Source organism: Carcharhinus amblyrhynchos, chromosome 13 (genome assembly GCF_965287045.1).
Source record: "Carcharhinus amblyrhynchos chromosome 13, sCarAmb.v2.hapA, whole genome shotgun sequence".
In the NCBI taxonomy this organism is placed as follows: domain Eukaryota; kingdom Metazoa; phylum Chordata; class Chondrichthyes; order Carcharhiniformes; family Carcharhinidae; genus Carcharhinus; species Carcharhinus amblyrhynchos.
The window spans coordinates 31,996,521-32,020,429 of record NC_137336.1 but is presented as its reverse complement, the minus strand read 5'-3'; the positions used below and the strand labels follow the sequence as shown (position 1 = coordinate 32,020,429).

The following is a 23,909-nucleotide window of genomic DNA, read 5'->3' as shown; positions in this document are numbered from 1 at the left end:
CTTAAACTTCACTGACCTTGAAAGCGTGACTTCTTGTTGAATATCAAATGTCGTAAGGAACTGCACATTTTAAAAGAATAAAAATAAAGTTTGCTTGTCATAGTTCAATCATAATTTCACATGTATGCTCCAATCGTTTATCTTGCAACCTGCAAATGTCAAGGGAATCAGTAGGCTTTTCGCTCCTGGTTTGCTGGCTAAATAGAATGCTTTCACGCGATTGGCTACTTCCCCAGCTTGATGACACACCTGCTGCAGTGTGCCTGGCAGTGCCCTTGGCTTTGTGCCAGGTTCAGACTGACATTGGGAAAGTTGCTTCATAATCCAGTCCAATGAGCTAGGCGCCAGAGGCGTTTAGTTCTCATGGAATCGTACCTCAGCAGGGCTTAAATGATGCCAAAAATGGAGAAGGGGAAGCATCACAGATTATGGAGAGGGAGATCATTCTTGAGTAAAGATCTTATCAACATTTGCAATAACTGATTCTGTCTAGTTGAGCAAAACTGTCAAAGAAAAGCCGAGTGAGCTAACTCAAAGTCTGCTTGTAGCTGATAGTGTGCACAGTTTTGGGATGTACTAATCTATTGACTGCTTACCTGCAGCCACTTATGTCCTGATTCTGAAGCTGTTTTTATGTTGCAAGAGATCGGTGCTATTGCGTTTGCGTGGATCTTGTGTAGTATTGGGTTACAACATAAAAATAAACTAACCAATCTATTTCCTGTAGTTCCTGATAGACTCAGTTTTTTACTACAATTATTCTCTGTCCTGCTGGTGCAAGACTTTCCTTCATGTCTAACTCTCCAGGTTCCAACATTTGTGAACATTTAGGTACTTCATCCTTCTCACTGGAATTCTCTGGCCAATTTCACTTGCCTTAATATCTTTTTAAGCTGCACAAAACTCTGCGACTTTAATTCTCCATCCAAATCTTTCCATTTCCCATTTCCCCTCAATTTCTTTTCAAGATTTTCTCACTGCTTCACGTTGTGAGATGCATGGCATACGTTGTAACAAAACAGTATATATGAATGGCTTATATATTTTGAATAACTGCAGCAAACTCTCTGTAAAAAGCAAGAGAAGCCCACGGATTAGTTATTTGGTAAAGGGAAGAAGGAAGCTGACTAAGAGAAACAGCTGTAATAACTTTGCTTTCCTTTTAAATCCCTAAACGTGACTTTTCATTCCCTCGTTGCTTCTTGTAGGCATTGACCTTTCTTGCAGCAAGAGTTACAGATCCTGAGATACTATGGTGCACATTTCTATGATTTATGTGTGTTATGCTGTTTAGCTTGGGAATTGCTAGAATGTCACTTTCTGTGAAATCAGGTTTATTTATGGAGGAATAAAATGGGTAACTATCAAATTAAATTAAATGTGCTGGTAGCTGAACATTAGTGTTGCACAACAACTTGTGTCATTGGCATATTAAAACGTTCTAAATTGCTGGCTCAGATTTTGTATTATTCATAATGTTAATGAAACAATCAGCATTCAGTATTATAGGACCATAGAATCTACAGCGCAGACCATTTCGCCCGTCGAGCCTGCACTAACGACAGTTCCACCCAGGTCCCACCCCCCAACCTCGCATATTTACAGTCCCCTGACACTAACGGGCAATTTATCATGGCCAATCAACCTAACCCACACAACTTTGGATTCTGGGAGGAAACCGGAGCACCTGGAGGAAACCCACACAGACACTAGGAGAATGTGCAAAAACGCCACAGACAATCACCCGAGGCCAGAATTAAACCTGGGTCCCTGGCACTGAGAGGCAGCAGCGTTAACCACCGTGCCGCCCCTAAATTATTGTTGAGTTATTTGGACTGCGACCTGTGTGTATACAAGTGCAGTTTAAGGTAAAATTCCGAGCTACCTAGCTTCCCCACTGGCTGTGAAAGAACAAACCTCCTCGATAGACTTGGCAATTAAATACCTGCAACAGCATAACGTTGCAGTTCTTGGTTAATAGTTACAGGCTAAATACAGCAGAAAACGTTCGGCTGTCTCCATTTCTGCATTTTTTCGAGTATCTTCTTGCTTACATCTGTCACTCTTCCAATGCTTTTAAGTCACGTGAACAGTTCCTAATTTCTGACTTCCAGGGACGGTCACTGTCTCTGTGCATTCGCCTGCCCCACCGCCCTGGTTCTCTGGGAGGGGTGAAAGCTGAAGTGAAATGGAACAACACAGTTGAGGGCTCTGTCAACTACAGTATAGGATGGGGGTGGATAATCCTCCATTTGAGGGAAAGGAAAAACATAGCAGATGCACTGGTACAGACGGTTGCATCATCAAAACAGGTGCGACAGAAACAGGGAAACTTGGAAAACGGAATGAAGCACTTACAGGAAGCAGGAGGAAGGATATTTGAGATAGCTGGGAGAGTCAGTGAGCTAATACTAAATATTCATTAATACCGTATCACCAGGAAAGGGACAAGGCAAAGATACACTGTTTATAAAAATCGGAAGTGAAAATTGTGAAATTTCCAGTGCAAGTAGGCAGAAGGAAACAGCACTTGTACTGTCATCAGCATAACAGAAAAAGATTTGAGGGGGGACCAGAGTAAGACCTTAAGACACAGGAGCAGAATTGGGCCACTCGGCCCATCAAGTCTGCTCTGCCATTCAATCATGGCTGATTTATTTTTTCTCATCCCCATTCTCCTGCCTTTTCCCCATAACCCCTGATCCCCTTATTAATCAAGAACCTATTTATCTTTGTCTGAAAAACACTCAATGACTTGGCCTCCGCAGCCTTCTGCAACAGAGTTCCACAGATTCACCACCCTCTGGCTGAACAAATTCCTCCTCATCTCTGTTTTAAAGGATTGTCTCTTTAGCCTGAGGTTGTGCCCTCTGGTTCTAGCTTTTCCTACTAGTCCTCTCCTCATCCACTCTATCAAGGCCTCGCAGTATCCTGTAAGTTTCAATAAGATCCTCCCTCATCCTTCTAACCTCCAATGAGTATAGGCCCAGTGTCCTCAACTGTTCCTCATATGACGAGCTCTTCGTTCCAGGGATCATTCTTGTGAGCTGCCTCTGGATCCTTTCCAAGGCCAGCACATCCTTCCTCAGATAAGGAGCCCAAAACTGCTCTCAATACTCCAAATGGAGTCTGACCAGAGTCTTATAAAGCCTCAGTAGTACACCCCTGCTCTTGTATTCTAACCCTCTTGACATGAATACTAACATTGCATTTGCCTTCCTAACTGACGACTAAACCTGCATGTTAACTTAAGAGGATCTTTAACAATGACTCCCAAAACCCTTTGTGTTTCTGATTTCCTAAACGTTTCCCCATTTCGAAAGTAACCTATGCCTCCATTCCTCCTTCCAGAAATGCATAACCTCACACTTTCCCACATTGTATTCCATCTGCCACTTCTTTGCTCACTCTCCTAACCTGTCCAAGTTCTTCTGCAGCCTCCCCGCTTCCTCAATACTACCTGTCCCTCTACATACCTCTGCATCATCTGCAAACTTAGCAACAGTGCCTTCAGTTCCCCCCTCCAAATCGTTAATGTACTTTATGAAAAGTGGTGGTCACAGCACTGATCCCTAAGGCACAACACTCGTCACTGGCTGCCATCCTGAGAAAGACCTCTTTATCCCTACTCTCTGCCTTCTGCCAGTCAGCCAATCCTCTATCCATGCCAGTATCTTACCCTTAACACCATGGGCATTTAACTTATCTAACAGTGTCCTCTGCAGTGCCTTGTCAAAGGCCTCCTGGAAGTATAAATAAACCACGTCCTCTGGTTCTCCTTTATCTAACTTCCTTATTACCTCCTCAAGTCTGTTATGGGGCACTGCTTCAAATTCCTTTTGAAGGTCCAGGTAGAGCACATCAACAGCATTATCCTCATTGATCCTTTCTGTTACCTCTTCAAAACACTCCAGCAAGTTAATTAAACATGATTTTCCCTTTAAAAATCCATGCTGCCTGTTCCTAATTCACCCACAGTTAATTCTTGTTTCATTATTACATTTGGCCTTGCACCACCAACGTTATTGTAATTTAATCTCCCCAGTTTTTGTCTTATCACAGACCGTTCCATATGAACTTCTACCAACCTCTTTCACTTGCTTTAGGTTTTCCTGGTTTTGAGGAAAGGCCACTGCCTTGAAACATTATATATGTCACTATCCACAGATGCTGTCTGATGTATTGATCATTTCCACCCTTTTCAGTTTTTATTCCAGATTCACAACATTTGCGTTATTTTGATTTAGTCGTGCTAACCGATATTCGAGCAACCTTGATGATGACAGAACTTGCTCTGCCAGTGCCTGATTTGGTTTCGATTATGCCACTAGTACTTTGACAGTTTCTCTGAATGGATCGGACTTTGGTCTAGATATTTGATAAGCTGAGGTTCTGTCAGTCAACTGCTGACAAGGGACCAAATATCCCAGCAGCTTTTTAAGAATTTCTCTTCAATTCAGCTTGAGGGAGTTCATGTTATTTCTCAGTTGGGCTATTTTTCATCGGACTCCATGTTGAAAGTATGGGGGCCCCTTTCACAATCATCTCTGTGCCCTGTACCAATAATGAAGAGCTTGCCCAAGTTAGGATCTATGTGGTCCACTTAGGGTGCTTAGTGATTTTGTGGGCATCACATTGCACCACCTGGTAGTAGGGATGGATGAACTTCCTACTTGTACGGACTAAAGAAGTTGCTGATTTTATGTTTGAGAAAGTCCTAAACTGCTGATTATTAATTGCATATATATTAAACAAAAATAAAAAATGGACTATGTTTCATTACAATGGCTATTTCAGGTTCTAAAATGGTTTTCACACTAATCGTGCTTCTTTATTTGACAGCTGCAAGAAGAAACTGTATTTGGAGAAACTTCCAAATACCACCGTGATTATACCATTCCACAATGAAGGCTGGTCCTCGCTCCTTCGAACTGTGCACAGTGTCTTTAATCGCTCACCACCAGAACTTATTGCAGAAATTATACTTGTAGATGATTTCAGTGATAGAGGTAAACCTGTTGAGCTTTTACTATAAACCATTGTTAAGAATAGATTGTTAATGTTTTAAATATTTAAAAAAAAATTCAACATGAACTAAATGTTAAGTAATTTTGACTTTCAAAGATGCAAGGCTCGATCTTACAAAAAAAGTTCTAAGTGCTGAACAAGTGTGAAAATGGGAGAGAATTGCACTCATTTTTGGACGAGCTCTTAGATGCTAAAATGAGGCAAAGTGTGATTGATGCCAGTTGGAGTCCATTCATGCCAGGTACAGACACAATGCATTGTTGCATCCCCCCCGCCCCGCAAAAAGATGCGAGGCCGATTACACTGCCATTTCAGGACTGATATCATTGCGAGCAGTGAGAAAGTGGGTGCGAACCCAGATCTTTACCTCTCTCACGATCTTGCTGGCACACCATACTGACCGACTGGTATGACAAGGCAGTAAGATCGCTCCTGCAACATCTCAAATGTTCTCCACTCTACCTCCATTTAACTGGGATGCCTCAGTAAAAATAAGAAAGGCAGATGGCCAGCACACAATGAAAACTAACTTCACTAACAAGTACAATAGCCTGTTGTGTATTGTCAGTAATGAAAAATGAATAAAATTTGAGTGCTGCCAAGTCTTGGCTGTTTTTACTATCAGACGTGCATGACTCAGTTACAGTTTTCAGTTTCACGGACAGTTACCTTTTTTTATATTCTTTGCTGGGATGTGGGCATCGCTGGCTGGGCCAGCATTTATTGCTCATCCCCCGATACGCAATTCAAACCCCAAAGGTGATATTCAGGAAATCAAGGTTGTAACACTTTGGATTGTTCAATGTAATGGCAATCTTTTTTTTAAACAATAAACTTTTAATGAATCATAAATTTCTTTTAGTGGTTACTATTGTATTTTTAAAGGTTAAAGTACACAATTCTTGCTGTAATTCATGAAATTAACTCTTTTTTTTCACGGCCAGTCATGAGCTTCAGTGTTTTACTACAGCTCCTTTTCCTTCAGAAATGAAAAAAGGTGATGTTTCTGAAACGACAACAAAAACAAGAACATGATTATAATGGAAGTAAAATTTATCTTGGGAGGGTGGGTAGGAGTAGTTGGATTCACGGGTACTCCATGACAGAATTAAAACAAACACTCTTTCTTTTCCCCGTGAACACTGAGAAGGGCAAAAACTGGAAAAAATACTATTACCTCCTAATTCACCCTTTAATCACGCAGCATCCTAACTTGAGCTCATTTAAATAACAAATGAGTAGCATTTACGCCAGCGGGATCTGATGGTCCTGTCGGTGGCACAATCCCACCATGGGTTTCCCGGCAGCATTCTTCAGGACACCTCATTGACAATGGCAGGACCATAAGATTCCACCGTCTCCAACCACTGCAAAACATACTGCGAAGGGGAAGGAAAATCCCACCCAGGATTTTCCAGAAAAGCCATACAATAATGATGTTATGAGTCTAGAGACCTTTTGTGCTTAAGGGTAGATTGTTAGCATTTTAAATATTTTCCAAAAATTTAATCCTAAGTGCTTTTATGTTTCCTTACAGTTTTCTCCTCGTCCATTTTTAACGATAAAGATATAAAAGGAGGTTTATGACCGTCAGGTTCGTAATCCAGTAGGGAGCCAAGGTGAATATAGAAAGTACAAAATAAAGCTGAAAATAGGAACTAAGGGCAAAGAGAGAGAACAGATTAGTGGTTAACATGAAAGGGAACCCAAAAGACTTTCATAAAAATGTTTAAGAGTCGTTAAAAGAAGGCTGAAGGTAATTAGGAACCAAGAAGGAGATCATCTTGTGGACGCAAAGGCACGACTGAACTACTGAATAAACACTTCTCATTTTTTTAAATTCATTAGTGGGACATGAGCATCACTGGCTGGCCAACATTTATTGCCTGTCCCTAGTTGCACAATAATGTTGCTAATGTCAATGAAAAGGAGGGAAATTGGATAGGATAAACTTAAAAATATTTTTGCAAATGCTGAAACAGTACCCAAACTGCAACAGCAGATGGCAGTATGGAGTGAGCAGGTGGGGGGGTGTGAATGAAGGAAAGATATCTGAGGTAATTCAAACGAAGCAAAACTGCAAAAAAAATGAAGTTGTTCTACAGAAAAATGTCCCCATCAGAGCAGAACTGGAAGATTTGAAGCACAGGATTCAAGCTGAGTATATACCTTTGAAAATGCATGATGAACTTGAGACCTTTGGTGAACCAAGTTGTTTGAGATCTGAACAAACGAATGTCAAAGATGACACAAAGATACCAGGAGGAAATAACAACCCTTAATTCCACGGATGGCAAATCAAAGCGGGAGTTAGGAGTTCAGGTGTGCATTCAGGCAAAACAGCTTGCTGAAAAGGCACCCAAAAAAAGTTATGAACCTGAAAGATGCCTTAAAGATTTGATATGTAGCCATAGGAGAACATAAGGAACTAAAAAGAATGTTGAATCTCAGTTCAGAAAATGGAATGTTGGAACTATCAGTAGCAACAAAACGAAAAACCAAAGTTGAGTGTGGCTTGGCAGGAGGTTAACAATACAATAAACAGTTGAAAGACAAGCTGATTATCCTTCAAGATCAAATGTAAAAGGAATGTGTAACCATTCAGTATCATGTAGAAACAAAGACTACCCTAATCAGCAGTATGAAAAGCAACAGAAAACACTTGAGGAGACTCTGCTGAATTACAGGAAAACTCAAGATATAGCAAGCAAACTTTGCAAAGAAAAAGAAAACATGTTGGAAAATCTTCGTGTTACTGAGCGAAGAACCAGTGGGCAGAGCAGATTCAGCATTGCTCAGTAGTCCAGGAGGAAGCCGAAAGGTACAAGAAAAAGGCTGAAGACCAGCTGAATGAAAATGAGGAGGTATTGAAAGGAAAAGCAGTAGAACTTTCCAAGCTGTAAGAACAAAGAAAATTACTGCACAGGAACAGACTCTTCAGCCCTCCCATCAGCCATGTTGCCTGGCTGAACCAAAACCCCCTATCCTTCTGGGAACCATATCCCTCAAGGGTCAATGAGGGTAATGCTGTTGATATGGTCTTTCAAAAGGAATTTGATACAGTACCACATAACAGACTTGTAAGAAACATCTGAATTTGTGGGGGAATAAAAGGGACAGCAACAACACAGATACAATGAAGCCATCAGTAGCACAATTGCAGAACTGAGACAAGTTCTGACTTCACCGGAGATAGACCTGGTCAAAGGAAGGACAAGGTTCAGCAGCAGACACAGAAAGAAAAGACAGAAATGAGATTGGAAAATGTAAATCTGACAGTAAATACAAGGAACTGGAAGAAGAAAATGCACTGGATGTCTCCGATGTTTTGAGAGCTGTTGAGTGTTGAAAAATGAAAATCAATAACTGAGAGTGTCAAGAAAAATTTGGACAGTTGCAGCAAAAAGTAGAAGTTTGCATAAAGGAGTGTGAAGTGTCTCTCACAACTGGCAGAAGTAAAATTAAGAACATGAGCTTGACAGCACAGTGAATCAGATTCTGTGAAGGAAAAATTGGCCAATGTAGAGAACCAATTTTTGATGGAATGTTGGAACATCAAGAAAAGAACAATGAAATTCTTGAACTTTAGTCAAGTTTGAAGAAAGTGAAAGATGATCTGTGCAGTGTGGAATAGCAATTGGACTTTAAAAGCAGAAAAGAAAATCCTTAGGAAGAATCTCAGGAGCAGCCAGTGATCATGGAGTTAAGACTTGAATAGAACTGAGTTTCCAAGGTAAAGTTGTTCAGTGTGTTTAAGGATCACATAGATAACTCTAAAACAAAACCCACCAGAGTAGTTGCTGAGCTGAATGAAAAGATGCATAAGCTTGCAAAACTAAAATTGAAAATCAAACAGCAAACTAATTGTTTGGCAGAAATTGTGAAACAAGTAGAAATTAAGTTTTCAATTCTGAGGCATCAACGTCCAGCAAGAACATGGCAGCTTTCAAGAAGCCTGGTAAAAAGGACATTTCTGTCCACACTAGGAATGACTAGAATGTTCATTCTCTCTGGAAGGAACGGTACAAAGCTACAGTGTCCAAAAAAAGCAGACATGTTGTTAACAGAAACGGAACTTGAAGGGGTGCAGAAATTGAATCGACTGGAGATAACCAAGCACCAGAAACATGATGGACCAAGATGTGGAAGAACCATCAAATCTTAAAACTATCTGAGTCTGTAAAATCAGAGACTTGAGGTGAGGGAGAAGAGATAGCAAGTGAAGATGGTATTGTAAATAGTTGTACTCTGGAAGGGTGGAAGTTTTCTTTTGAGAAGAAAGTGATGTGTGTGCCTGCATGCCACTGTAATGTAAAGGTACTTGGCAAGTCAAGGTTAACATGACTTGAGAATAGCACTGTCCAAGGCATTATGTGCAGAATGACAACCTCTACTGGACTCAGAACTGTCTGGAAGATGCTTGTTTGGCAGCACTGTGTATAGCAGCAACTGAGATATGTACATAATTAAGAATTACTAATAAATAGTTCATGTTTATCCATGCAAGTCTCACAATCTCAGTGAGACACCAAATGAACCCATAACAGAACAATAATATCTTGTATATAAATAAATGTTAAAAAGCAATTTTATAGTTTGGAATTTAGGCTAATCTTAATATTTGTGGAAATAAATTCCAACTGGCAAAATTTATCACAGTACCTATAGTTGGCAATAATGAACCAAAATGATGGGATGAAAATAAATTATTCATATTTTTAATAAATCTAAAGCTCTCCATAGTTTAAGGAGACTGCCACACTCACTAAGGGCAACTAGGCATGGGCAATAAATATGAGACTGAAGCTTCCAGTCAGTAGCAGAGTTGTGACTCATTCCTTTATGTTTTTGCCAGCTGCAGCAGGAACCTTGTGACCTGGCAGCAGCATTGGTCAATCATTGAGGTGATCAGGGAAGCCTAGGGACAAAGTGTAGTTGAAATTGAATCATTTGACATCTTGGATTAAAGGCTTTCCCTTGCCTTCACTTTGGTGTTTTCAAGTTAATTTTTAATGAATCCTTCATTCCAGCAACTCCCTCAACTCTGGGTGAAGGATGAGCCAAGGGAGGGATGTGAACTAGGGTTGCGGGTGATGGGTGGAACTATGCTGTGAGCCAGGAGTGGGGGATTGGGGGGAGGGGGGGTGGTGGTGGTGGTGATGTTTAGCACTATCGGGGATGACAGGATTGTGTAGACATGCTTCCTGATTGAACGGTCTGCTCTGCTCCAAGCAGGCTGGGTATAATGCTAATAAATCAATACAAAAGAAGTAGCTAATTTCTGGGCAAACAGCCCAAGCTTACACACTGGCTGGTTCCAGGGGAACCATTAGCAGGTGACCCCATTGAGCCCTTCTGCTGAACTGGAAGTTCCGAGTTCCTGTACAGCTCAGCTCTCTGCAGAGCTACCAGTTCTGCTATATTCCTTAATAGCAGCCAATGTGTTAAGCATTTACCGCTATTGGGATCACAAGCTCTGGGCCATTGTCTTGCCAGGATTGCACATTCCCCAGAATAAAAATAAGTGACAAATATTTTGAATCATTCTGTTTCCAGATACCTGATGAATCTCAAATTTCAGAGCTACCATGCTTTCTTTTGAAAGATGATGCTGCAATCTGAGAGCATGGTGCAAATAGTTTTGCATTTTAATATTAATGCTGCCCATGAAGTACATTCTATAATACAAAGGACAGTATTGTTTTGTTTCAATGGAGAAGTGCACCTCTTGAAATATCATTGTACTCTCCATAATGTTATTTTTCATTACAGAGGTTTTAGTCAAGTTATGTTGGGTAAAGTTATTTTAATTAGCCAGATTGATTTCTATTCAACTGAACTGATGAACCTTTTCAGTGTTTTAAAATTGAAAGAAAATAATAGATTGAATTTTCCCTACATAATGAATAACTGTCCTATTTATCTTCAGTTCATAACAAATGGTGAACCGATGTACATATGCAGTCTCAGAAGAATTTCTTCGTGGTGATGCAACCCCACTAAATGCGCACAACAGTATTTAGGTCATTACTTCAAATATCTTTTGCTGTTGACAGGCTTGTATTGAAGTTATGTCTATTTTTAAGAAACAATAACATCCCTCCCCCAACAGAAGGTGAATTTCAGGAGTCTTCCCTCGTTAATTGCTGAAGATAAAATTTGGCACAATTTAAATTGCACTCATGAGTTTTGGGAGGATGTTGGATGCTATTGGGACTCTCGCAAAGTAGAATTTTATTACAGTAAGCGGTGCCATGATCAGTTTATTTAAATTAGATGGTCAAATGTGAAACGTTTATAAAATTCATTCAGGCTTGAGAACAAAAGTATGAAATGCAAAAAAGGTCATTCAGCCTTTAAAGTTGCTTAATACTCTCAACTTTTTACTAAATGGCCCATAATGGACATCCCAGCCTATTTAATGTGGTTCTGCAAAAGCACCACCTGCCCTACAAAAACAAATTCTGTCAAGTTCCAGTGAACTCATTTAACCTTCGGTTCTAGATTATAAACCTAGACTAATTGCTACCATGGCAATGCCTATTTATTGTTCTAGTAGCGCAGTACCTCAGGGTGAGGCTCTGCAGATCATATCATTATCTTAATCAATGCCAATTCTTGTTAGAATTTATCCCTACTGGCTTTGAATTTGCATTCCTAATGAGATCCATTTAGCTTTTATTATCAAGTTGCTTATTGATGTTGCATCAATTACATATTAAAGAAATTCTGGTGTTTCAACTTGCAACACGATTATGATTCACACGGATTTTTACGTTTACAACAAGCTACAAATTAGAGTTGTGGAGCAAGTAGTTTATTTGGTTGATATACCTTGTTTTGTTCTTGCAGAAGCACATGTGTTCATGTGTTTGTGTGTTCATTCTGATCTCTCTCCTGATCCCTGCTCTTGCCAGACTGTTTACTGAATAATATCAGGGCTCAAGTGTTGCTGTTCCTAGCAAAAGAGACCTTGTGTCAAGGAACAAAATAAATATTGGGCCTGAACCTCCACAGAGTTTATTAATTGATTAATAAACTCTGCAGTGCTTAAGTATATCCTGATTACATAGTGTATTCACAATAAATAATTTATAAGTAGAAAATATTAGAATGCACAGTAGATCCACCATGTCTTCTGTCTTTACAGATGCTGCCTGTGTCCAGCATTTGTATTGTAGCTGGTTTGTTGTTCTTTTCTTTCTTAAATTATGTGATGATAGTTGAATTTATTTACATTCGTGATTGCCATAGCAAATTTAGCATTCCTCTAAAAGATGGTGCATTCAGTAGTGCAGCATTCTCTCAGTACTTCGCTGACGTGTCAGGCTGGAATCTTTTTTAAAGTAAAGTTTATTTATTAGTCACAAGTAAGGCTTACCTTAACACTGCAATGAAGTTACTGTGAAATTCCCCTAGTCGCCACACTCCGGCGCCTCTTTGGGTCAATGCACCTAACCAGCACGTCTTTCACACTGTGGGAGGAAATCGGAGCATCTGGAGGAAACCCATGCAGACACAGGGAGAATGTGCAAACTCCACATAGACAATGACCCAGGCCGGGAATCGAACCCGGGTCCCCGGTGCTATGAGGTAGTAGTGCTAACTAGTGTGCTACGATGTCGCCCTTCTGTGCTCAAGACTCAAGAGTGGGATTTCAACCTTCAATTTTCAGACTTGGAAGTGGAAGCGCTCCTAACTAAACCATGACTGACATTAGATGACAATAAATCGCTTCTGAAGGATTGGGGAAAAGTATCCATTTGAGGAAATCTAAAGATAGCGCTATCAGCAGTGCGCTAGAATAATTGAAAACTACGTGTAGTCTTTGTAATCTGAAAGAAAGGTGACAAATGTAGTGTAGAATCATCAACAAGCCTAAGAGGGGAGGAGATGGTGGAATTAAGGGAATAGAATAGGAGAGTGGAAACGCTGTGAAGAAATTGCCAAATCCCGTTCTCTGGTTCATGGCAAATGATCCATCAGTTATAGCAGTGTTAGAGCAATTTGAGGGGAAACTGGACTCTGAACAGGTTTAGTGTGCAACAATTTGATTTGCCCTCTGACCAAAATTAGGGTGTTATTGAATCTATAGTTCTATAATTAAGTGATAGATGATTTGCTGAAATTATATTGGAGTGGCTCATCAGCCAAAATCAAAGTGTGAAGCATATCAGGGACGTAAAGATTTAAAAACCTGTCTACTTCCCCAGGATTTAAATAGAGTGCTGCTTTGGGCACGTGTAATTAACCAATAATTTTATAAACTCTTGTAGGGGAAAGCAGCACTGAGCAATAACTACTTGTTGTTGGAGAACGAACTGAGAAAACCAAGTCCTGGAAACATATTAAAAATATCAGTTGCATCTTGCGTAAATATTGCTGACAAAGATTTGAAGAAATATTATGAATTCGAGTAACAAATTTGTTGAATGTGAATTGAAGAGAAAAATGGGAAACCTATTTTTAAGGAAGTAAAGAAACTTGAGTCAGATAGTTTGGTGAAGTTGCTTATATACCAGACACAGACCTTGCCTCGTACGTTTCCTTGCCCCTTCCATAAAATTCAGTTTGTGAATGAGGAAAACTACGTATCTCCCTTCAAACGTAACTAATTTGCCATTTCCACTCCAGTGGTAAATTGAGAGAGATTGGATATTTTATTTTTAATAATAGCAATTGTAAGTAGTATCAATGCTATTGTCGTATTATTTTCAATATTTTTAACAAAAGATCTTTGTTGTGGTAACTATCTTTACAGTTCAGAATTAATAGTTTTTAATGATCTACCACACTTAGTTTGCACCAAGAGGGGAAGTAAAATGATGATCTTCCAGTTTATAAATGTCTGATGCTACGCTGAGAGAGAAATATATGAGTATTTGCCGTTCTTGGGTTGGGATTAAATTCAGTTGTCCTTGGGGAACGATGCACATTCAGAGTCCAAATAGAATTCACGATTCAGAATTATTGATTTTCATCATGGAAGGGTAATATTTGAAGAGGCAGAGATTACACACTGTACTTCACAATGTACCTAATCAGACAGATGATGCGACGCAGGGTGCTTGGTGTCTTTGTGTTGTTCTGAAACCAACAATGTCTGCACTTTCATTTAATTTTTCAAAAAGAATACTTGAAAAAGAACTTGGAGGAATATATGGTGCAGTTTCCGAAGGTCAGAATTGTGCGGACCAAGAAACGAGAAGGTTTAATTCGAACGCGACTACTTGGGGCTTCGATGGCTAAAGCGGAGGTCATAACTTTCTTGGATTCTCACTGTGAAGCAAATGTGAATTGGCTGCCCCCATTACTTGGTAAGAAACTAAATCGCAAGTAGGTGATGCATAAAAAGGAGTACAGAAAGCTCAGAGGGAGTATTGTCCTCCTACCTAGGCCCTATTCTCTAGTCTCCTTCTAGCTCTTGATCTTTTCGTTCACAGTTATTGGTGTGACATTGGCCATGTCACATTTCTCTGCTCCTCTCACCTACTCCAAATTGTCTCCCTCTGAACTTTTGACACTGTTTTCTTAGATCCAACCCTCACCTGCTGAGAAGGGTAGTGCTGCTGTTATCTGGCTTGCCAAGTGCTAATTCTCAGACACTTTCTCTGCCTCCCCGGCCACGATCCGACCATTGAACATCAAGCCATTATTTTCAGGATTGCCACTGACCTCATCAGCTCTAACCTCATAGTCCCTCATCTCCATGCAACTTGCTTCTACTTCCTGTCCAAAATGCATGAACAGGACTGTCCTGGTAGACCCATCGTTTCAGCCTGTTCGTGCTCCACAGAACTCATTTCTTTCTATCCCGGCTTCATTCTCACACGCTTTGTCCGGTCTCTTCCCTCTTACATTCGTGGTTCATCTGATGTGTGATGTCATATCAACAATTTGCAGGTTACTGGCTCTTCAGTACGGACGTCCATTCCCTGTACACCTCCATCCCCCTCCAGGATTGTCTGAGTGCTCTTTGTTTCTTATTAGAGCAGAGGTCCAAACAATCCCTGTTCCCACCACTCTCCTCCACCTGGCTGAATGTGTTCTGTTACTAGATATTACTTTAACTTATCTCACTTCCGGCACGTAAAAGGTGTGGCTATGGGTACCCATATGGGACCAGTTATGCTTGTCTTTTTGTGAGTTATGTGGAGCACTCCTTGTTCCAATTCTACTCGGGGCCCATTCCTGCACCTCATTTTCTGTGACATCGATGACTGTATCGGGGCTGCGTCATTCTCTCATCTGAAGTTGGATAAATTTTATCAATTATGTTTCAATTTCCACCTCTCTCGGTCTATCTACAACTCTTTCCTCCCCAGATCTCTCTATCTCTATTTGGAGTGATAGACTAGCCACCAATATTCATTACAAACCCACCGACTCCTACAGCTCCTCAAACCCTGCTTCCTGTAATGACTCCATCCCATTCTCCCAGTTTCTCTGTCATGATGATGTCACATTTGAAAATGGTTCTTCTGACATGTCTACTTTTTCCTTAACTGAAGTTTCTCACCCAATTGACAGGGCACTCAACTGGGTTTGACCTATTTCCTGCACCTTCCCCCCCCCCCTCCATTTCCCTCCCTCTCTGAACCATGATAGGGTCCCCTTTGTCCTTGCCTCCCGTTCTACCAATCTCTGCATTCAAGGGATCATCCTCCGCCATTTCTGCCAACTCCAGCATGACGTTACCATGAAACACATCTTCCCCTCACCACCCCCCCACCCGAATCAGCATTCCACAGGGACTACTCCCTCTGTGACACCTTGGTCCACTACTCCATCATGCTCAACTCCCAATCCCTTTCCCATGGCAGCTTCCTTTGCAATCACAAAAAGTGTGCAACATCTGCCCCTTTACCTCCTCCCTCCTCACCATTCAAGACCCTAAATGCTCCTTTCAGGTTCACCAATGTTTCACTGGCACTTCCTTCAATTTGGTCCCTTGTATTTGTTGCTCCCAATGTTGTCTCCTCTGCACTGGGAAGACTAAACGCAGACTGGATGGTTGATGAGCATGACTCCGACCTTCCTGTTGCTTGCCCTCATGCCCATATGTCAGTCCTTGGCCTGCTGCCATGCTCCAGTGAAACTCAGCGCAAGCTGGAGGAGCAGCACCTCATCTTCCTGTTGGGCATGTTACAATCCTCGGAACTCAAGTTCAACAGCTTTAGATTGTGACCTTTCTCCTCCATTTTAAACTCTTTTTAAACATATCCCATATGTGTAGTGCCGCAATGCAACCCACCTTCTCCCTCCCACACCAGGCCATCTGTCTTTTGTCCTTAAAAGTTGCCACATTTTGTTACAATCTCTCACAGCTCTTGTGACACTAATAAATAAACCTTAAACATTCTCCGTCCCTTCAGTTCTGATGAAGAATCAAATGACTTGAAGTGTTAACTCTGCTTTCTGTCCTTGGAAATGCTGCCAGACCTGCTGAGATTTTCCAGCATCCTCTGTTCTTGTTTCAGATTCCAGCATCTTTTGCTTCTTACCTTGGGAATTAATGCTTTGTATTTTATTCTCAGCACATATAGATAACCTTTCTGCAAATTTAGTATCATTAAGTCAATCTGACAGAATTTGGAATTTATTCATTGTTGGTCATGAACAGACCACCACATTTTGTTTTAAATGAGAGGGTCGGGGGGATTGAATAAGCATGCAGAGAAATTAAAAGGAAAATTTGGAATGGTGGAAATAATTTGGAGAAAGTGTACAAGGTGGAAATATAGTTAAACTTTTGAATCGCAGGCATTTTTTTTTTAAGAGATCCTACATCCAATTTCTCAATGACTGTCAGCTAGAGAGGAGAGAAGTCATTTCATGTCGCCTCTCCTTAAATGCTATGTTCCTTATTGTTAGAGTACATGTGCACACAAGATTAGAGTTTGTTGAAATAAGCCAAATGGTAGAATGGCTCACAAACATGAACACTGCCCTTGCTTGCACAAGAGAATGTCTACTGACTTTTTCTAATCATATTTGGATTGTAAATTGTTTTTCATTGAAATAGTGTTTATTATGTCATTCTAAGACTACATGTTAAATTTGAATCCTTATTCTCTTAATTTTTTCAGACAGAATTGCCCAGAACCACAAAACCATAGTGTGTCCTATGATTGATGTTATTGACCATGACAATTTTGGATATGAGACTCAGGCTGGTGATGCCATGCGAGGAGCATTTGACTGGGAAATGTATTATAAACGTATTCCCATTCCAGTAGAGCTACGCAAACCTGATCCAAGTGACCCTTTTGAGTAAGTTTTTTTTCAGTCATTTGAAACATTAGTGATCAGCAAGGATAGGGCTGTTGTATGATTAAGTGAACAAAGAATTTTTTGTCATCCTTCGCCCTAGTCAGTTCACTTGCTTTTTTTAAAACTAGAGTGAATTTCTTCACCCACCAGCTTAACTCCATTCATTGAATCAGAAATTGCCATCTCAGAGCAGTCTGTTTTAAATCATTTGTTGCAAAATGCTATCAATTACCCTACTCCTATTTTATAACTATACTTGCCTTGAGTGATTTTATAGGGTCCTCTGTCACCTGGAAGCATAGAATCTCTACAGAGCAGAAGGAGGCCATTCAGCCCATTGAGTCTGCACCAGCTCTCCAACAGAGCTTCTTACCCAGGCCAACCACGCCCCGCCCCCAATCCCTGTAACTCCACATATTTGCCCCGTTAATCCCCCTAACTACATATTTTGGACATTAAGGGGCAATTTAGCATGGCCAATCCACCTAACCTGTGCTACTTAGGATTGTGAGAGGAAGCCATAGCACCCAAAACCTGCATATTTTTGCATGCAACCATTGGGAAAATGTGCAAACTCCATGATGGTCCCCCAAGCTGGAATCGAACCCGGGTCCCTGGTGCTTTGAAGCAGCAGTGCTAACCACCGTGCCACCTATTTTAGACTCCTAATCAGTGCCTCCATAGACCTGAGATACAAGATGTGGGCCTGAAATTTATGCTCACCGCAGGTTTGTAGGCATAAGTGAGCAAAACTCCCAGGATTGGCTTCCTGCTGGACTTATGCTTGCCCTAACCGCTCTGCACTCTAATGCCAAGTATTGGCCACATAAAGGCTGTTTCCTACCCAGCCTCAACTTTTAGGCTGTCAGAAGAAGTTCTTGTATGTGTGGGAAGCCTGAAAAATGATCTGATTGTGGCTTCTGGTGGGAAGGAGGGGAGGGCATATTCATTAGCGGCCTCCTCCCTCTTTAACGTTCGGTAACCAACCACAGGACTTGGGTGCCTCTCACCCGACACCCTATCCCCCACTGTTCTCTCCCCAGGCCACCCTTACCTTCACAGCCCTGAGATTCCAAAACTATCGCTTCCTGGAATCCCCGAACCTCCACTCCAGGGGCTGCTTGTAGTTCCATTCCTGCCCACTGCAGGTTCTGTCACTTTGGGGTCTAAGAGCTGCTGGCCAGCTCTCTAAGGTCTGACTTTCTCCCGAGTGACAGGTGGAAACGGCTGTTGGGCAGATCGTGTTGGCAGTGGTGTATTCCCTGCCAGTGGTAGCATGGGAAAGCCCACCTTGTAAAATTTTTGGCTCTGGTGCTCCTTAACATTACACAGAAGGGTTGGTAATAAGGCTGATGCCAGTTGCTTCCTGATTGCAGCCCTGGAGTTTGGTCATGGGTGGCTGGTCTTCCCTTCCGTGTTTACCTGGCATGGTTCTGTCAGGGCAAAGGCCTGACTTACTCCTATACTGAAAGTCCGTCAGGCAGATGAACTTCAACTGACATCATTCCACAGGGCCCTGGATCTACCCAGCTACTCCTACTCCTGCTCCTCATCAGCATGATGTTCCTCCTCGTGCACTACCTATTCCTTTGCAGGATAAAGGGTAAAAATGTGGAAGGTAAGAACAACTCGCTTGGAATTAAGGAGGCGGAGAATGGATTGGATTCCTGTGTATGGTGTTTCATGGGGATGTGAGGGCGACAGTCGCTTATCTGACACTGGTAAGGTGTCATCCATTTTGCCGATTCCCCTGATGAAAATAGAATGTGCTCCTGCTAGCTCTAATGCCTTGTTCTTGAAGAGGATCAGAGGTTTAAAGTTGAGTTGTGTGCTCCCCAATGGCTGACTGTTCTGCAGTCCTGGAAATGGAAAGGAATTCAGTGCCACATCTTGTCTGGGAGCACATGGTACATTTATAGTTGGTTTGGTTACATCCACAACCAGAAATCTGGGAGGAGATTGAAGGCAGGAGACAGAGAGTTTGAGGGTCAGAATCACATGCAAGCTGATGACAGTATGCTCTACCTCACTCTGTTCTGCATTGTTCCAAAGGTTGGTATCATTCTCGAAAATTGCCCATTTAATATCAAGATGTGGATGAACAAACTTCTAGCTAAATGCCACCAGCCTTTATTTCATCAACCTCAGCACCTGTAAGCTGAACATGTCAGGAAGTGTGGAATATTGGTTTCCTTGATCAACCTGGGTTCTTCATCCTCCTTTACAAGTGCTCCATTATGAAATTACATTCTTCCATCTCTGACTTTGTTTTTACTATTTCTTGCTGAAATCATGTCTCCTCCAGCTCTAACTTTGACCTCTCTGGCCATTCTGCCTGAACAATTGTATATTTGAACTTATCTAACACTCAACAGCTTGTGCTCACACCAAAAGAACTCTCAAATTCCCATCATCCTTATTACCCCTGAGTTCAAGATTCTAGTACTTGTTTTTCAAATCTCAAGCCTTGCTGCCTTCTGCCCTAATTTAATAACTTGCTCCATTTTTGTGTTCTCTAACATTAGATTTCTCAACTTGTTTCCTTCCTTCATTTCTCCATTGATGCATGCTTATTCAGCAGCTATGCATCTTTGACTGGAAGCATTCTGTTCAGACTTCTCTGTCTGGCCACCTCTCTACTTGCTTTCAAAACATTCCTTGAATTGTCCTGGTTCCCATCCGAGCCTGTATCGTACAAAGAACAAAGAACAATCCAGCACGGGAAACAGGCCCTTCGGCCCAACGAGCCCGCGCCGCCGCATCACCCTACACCTATTCTACCCTGCATGTCTACGAATGGGACCCTACTCAGTCAGATTCAGGGAAGAAATAGTGTCAATTTGGTGGAAACCAATTAGCCTAAGAGCACATCTTTGGGGTGTGGGAGGAAACCGGAGCGCCCGGAGGAAACCCACGCAACCACAGGGAGAATGCGCAAACAAAATGTACGTCCTTCCCTCCTCTTATTATGGTTTATATGAAGGAGCCAATGCATATACCAACACTCCCTATTTACCTTGCACACTTAAGTATATAATTGTTCTCAAAGTAGTCTACTTGTATCTTTCCAGATCACCTGTCATGGCTGGAGGTTTATTTGCTGTTGACAAGAAGTGGTTCTGGGAGCTGGGTGGCTATGACACAGGCTTGGAAATTTGGGGAGGAGAACAATATGAAATATCATTCAAGGTGAGTGATGTACCATAGTTGCACGAATGCATTTGCAACATTCCAGCAGTGTTTGGGGGCAGTGTATATCATTAAAATATTCTTTAGTGCAGCATAATCAGCTGCCAAATGTTATATTTTAATTAGAAACTTTCACTGTGAATGAAAGTCGATCATCTTTTCCAAGGCATTGACTCTACTATATAACAATGTTGACAATTTTTAAAACATTTTTTTGGTTTGAAGTACAGTGTTCAAATTATACATTGCATTTTATACAAGCGTGTGGAATCTTGAATTGCACAACTGTGGTAGGTTATAATTATCAGCAGAATGGGACTCTTTCTACTAGAAACTGGAAGGCTCCAGGCTGACCTAGGAATGGTCTTTAAAATTTTAAGTATGTTGGGTATGTTATTATGACAATATTTCCACTTAAGGGGAGTCCAAAATTAGGAGTCTCAAATATATAATTTAGTCACTAATAAATCCAGCAAGGAATTCAGAAGAATTTCATTTAACCAGAGAGGTTAGAATTTGGAACTTGCCACCACACAGCATAATTGAGGTGACTAGTGTAGATGCATTTAAAGGAAAGCTAGGTAAGCAGGTGAGGAAAAACGGTATGCTGATAGTTAGACGAAGAAGGATGGCTCTTATGGGGCTTAAACACATCTAGAGTACTGTGTATAGTTTGGCCTTCCTACTTAAGAAAAAAGCATAATTAGAAGCAGTTCAGAGAAGATGCAGGGGGTTATCCTACGAGGAAAGATTGAACAGGTAGGGCCTGTATCCATTGACATTTAGTTTAGCAAGGCAATTTCATTGAAATATGGAAGAGCCTGAGGGGACTTGACAGGGTGGATGGTGAGAGGATGTTCTCCTTTGTGGGAAAGGCTAGAAATAGGGAGCACAGTTTAAAAATGAGGGATCTCCCATTTAAGACAGAAATAAAGAGAAACTTTTTCTTTCAGAGGATCATGAATCTGTGAAACTCATTTCCTCAAAGTGGTGGAGGCAGAGGCATTCAACATTTTTAAGGTTGTATTAGAAAGATTATTGATTGACAAAGGAGTCAAAAGATAATAGGGGTTAGGAGGAGAGTGGAGTTGAGAGGCCACAATTGGAGCTGGCTCCAGGGGTAAAACGGCCTACTCCAGCTCCTAATTTGTACGTTCATAAATAAAGACGAGTTGGGCTGAATGACATGTTTCTGCTCTGTAAAGTTTATTTAACTATCTGATAACTCTGCAACTATCTATTGCAATGAGTTTTTCAAGTTCCAAACTGGCAGTTATGAGACTAAATGGAAGGTGAAATCATTCCTCATCGGTTATTACTCAATTTTACAAAACATCTAATGCTGGAGATTACTTTCACTTTTCCTCATGCCCTTTTCACAAATATGAAAAATTGTGGATTAATATCTGTCCTGCCATTGAGGTAATTTATTTTCTTTGATGTAACTGCTGATTTGTGTGGGTGGCATTTCTATGTAGGAGTACAGTATAATTTTACTGTGTTGCACGTAGCTAACTGACCTATATAAATCTGGGCAGCTTACTGAAGCACCAGAGATTCAGATGACACATGCCATACAACTCCTCCACAGATCATCTGGACCGTCTTCTTGGGTAGTTCCCCACTCATGTTCTCCTCATTTCTGGTGTTCTGAAGTTGGGCAACAGGACTGCTTCCTCTCCAGGTTCTCAGTCTCTGGAATCTTTACAGCACTCAATATGAACTCCTCTGTGTTGATTTGTCCTCCATCAATCTTTTGCATTTGTAATTCTTTCCTTCCCGATCCCACACTTGGGATGTTTTCACTGTTCTCTCAGTTAAGTGTCTTTAAACCCCATGGGACCTGGTCTCTAACAGTGGAAAGCTCCATGCCCTGCCTGTTTTCAAAGGTTAATTCTCATTCGTTCACTTCCATCTCTCTATTGCTTCACCCTTTCACACCCCTTCCCAAATCCTCAACTGCTCATTTTCTAAGTAAGTTGATCTGGTTGTATTGTGTTAAAATAATACTGGAATGTATAACCTTAAAATGAGATGTGAATTAATTTTGTAGGTCTAAATCTAATCATCACTCAACTCAGCTTTAAGTGAGGATTATTCTTGGTCTTCACACACTGTGCAAATGTTGATCTTTTTGAACTACACTGGGTTGATCTGATCATTTAAAAGTATTGATGGCTTATAGTATGCATGCAGGTTTCAGGTTGACTATCTTAAATTTACATTGTTAATACACTGCTTTTGACTGGGGTTTCAGGTATGGATGTGTGGTGGACGGATGGAAGATATCCCTTGCTCCAGGGTAGGACACATCTACAGAAAATACGTTCCCTACAAGATTCCAAGTGGATTTGGCTTGCCTAGAGTAAGTGATTTCCATTTATGTGTCCTTTCTTCTCTTTAATTTTCATTATGCTAACTTGCCTGTTTTTTAAAGGAAATGGTGAGACCTTATCATGTTTCAATTGTTGGATACCACGCATCTTCCAATCGATGAAACACATCTATGTGTTCAAGGCTGAAAAAATTAAAACATGATCGAGTATACAGAATACAACAAGAACTGTGGGCCCTGCAACATCTGATCTATTACTGCAGACATGTTCCAGAATCAGCTATACCTCTAGGCAAGCTGCTTTAGTGCAACTACGATGCAGGGCATATTATCAACAAAATGAAAAATTACCCAGGTATGTCCTGCCCACAAAGGGTGGAGAAAATCCAACTGGCTAGTTACTGCCCTAAAAGCCTCCTCTCGATCATCAGCAAAGTGATGGAAGGTCTCATCAGTAGTGCTGTCAAGCAACACGTACTCACCAAAAACCTCCCCAGTGCTGTTCGTTTTAAGACCAGAACCATTGGACTTTAGACCTCATTGCTGCCTTTTTTCAAACATGGACAAAAAAGCTGAATTTTAGAGGTGGGATGAGATTGTGCCTCTGATATCATGGCAGCATTTGACTGAAGGTGACATCCAGGAGCCTTAGAAAAATTGGCATTGATGGGAATTGGCAGGGAAAAACTCTTGATTGATTGGAATCATGTCTATCAATAAGAAAGATGGCTGTGACTATTGGGGCCAGTCATCTCAGGCCCTGATCATTGTGACAGGACTTCCTCAGGCACAAACATTTTTCGCTGCTTCATCAATGAACTTCACTTCCTCAATGTCAGAGGTTTGGGTGACCAATGATGGTTCAGTGTTCAGTTCTATTTGCAACTTCTCAGATCCTGAAGCAGTCTGTTCCCAGATGCAGCAAGACTTGCACCAAATTCTGGCTTGGGCTGATAAGCAGTAGACAATATATACAACACAAGTGCCAGGCAAGTCAAATGAAAAACATTCATTTCCAGGGTATTGTCATTGACCAAAACCTAACTGGATTGGCCACAAAAGTACCTAGAGCAGGTCAGAAGCT

General features: G+C 41.1%; 1 protein-coding gene across 1 annotated transcript in view; it reads left to right on the top strand.

Moving 5' to 3' along the window:
• Nucleotides 1-23,909, top strand: part of LOC145351815 (polypeptide N-acetylgalactosaminyltransferase 10-like) — an 87,610-nt gene that overhangs the window by 39,199 nt on the left and 24,502 nt on the right. Inside the window, exons 4-8 of the mRNA XM_080201482.1 lie at nt 4,843-5,009; nt 14,160-14,345; nt 17,118-17,301; nt 20,373-20,490; nt 22,748-22,855. Coding sequence (XP_080057608.1) covers nt 4,843-5,009; nt 14,160-14,345; nt 17,118-17,301; nt 20,373-20,490; nt 22,748-22,855 — 763 coding nt within the window. The remainder of the gene's footprint in view (nt 1-4,842; nt 5,010-14,159; nt 14,346-17,117; nt 17,302-20,372; nt 20,491-22,747; nt 22,856-23,909) is intronic.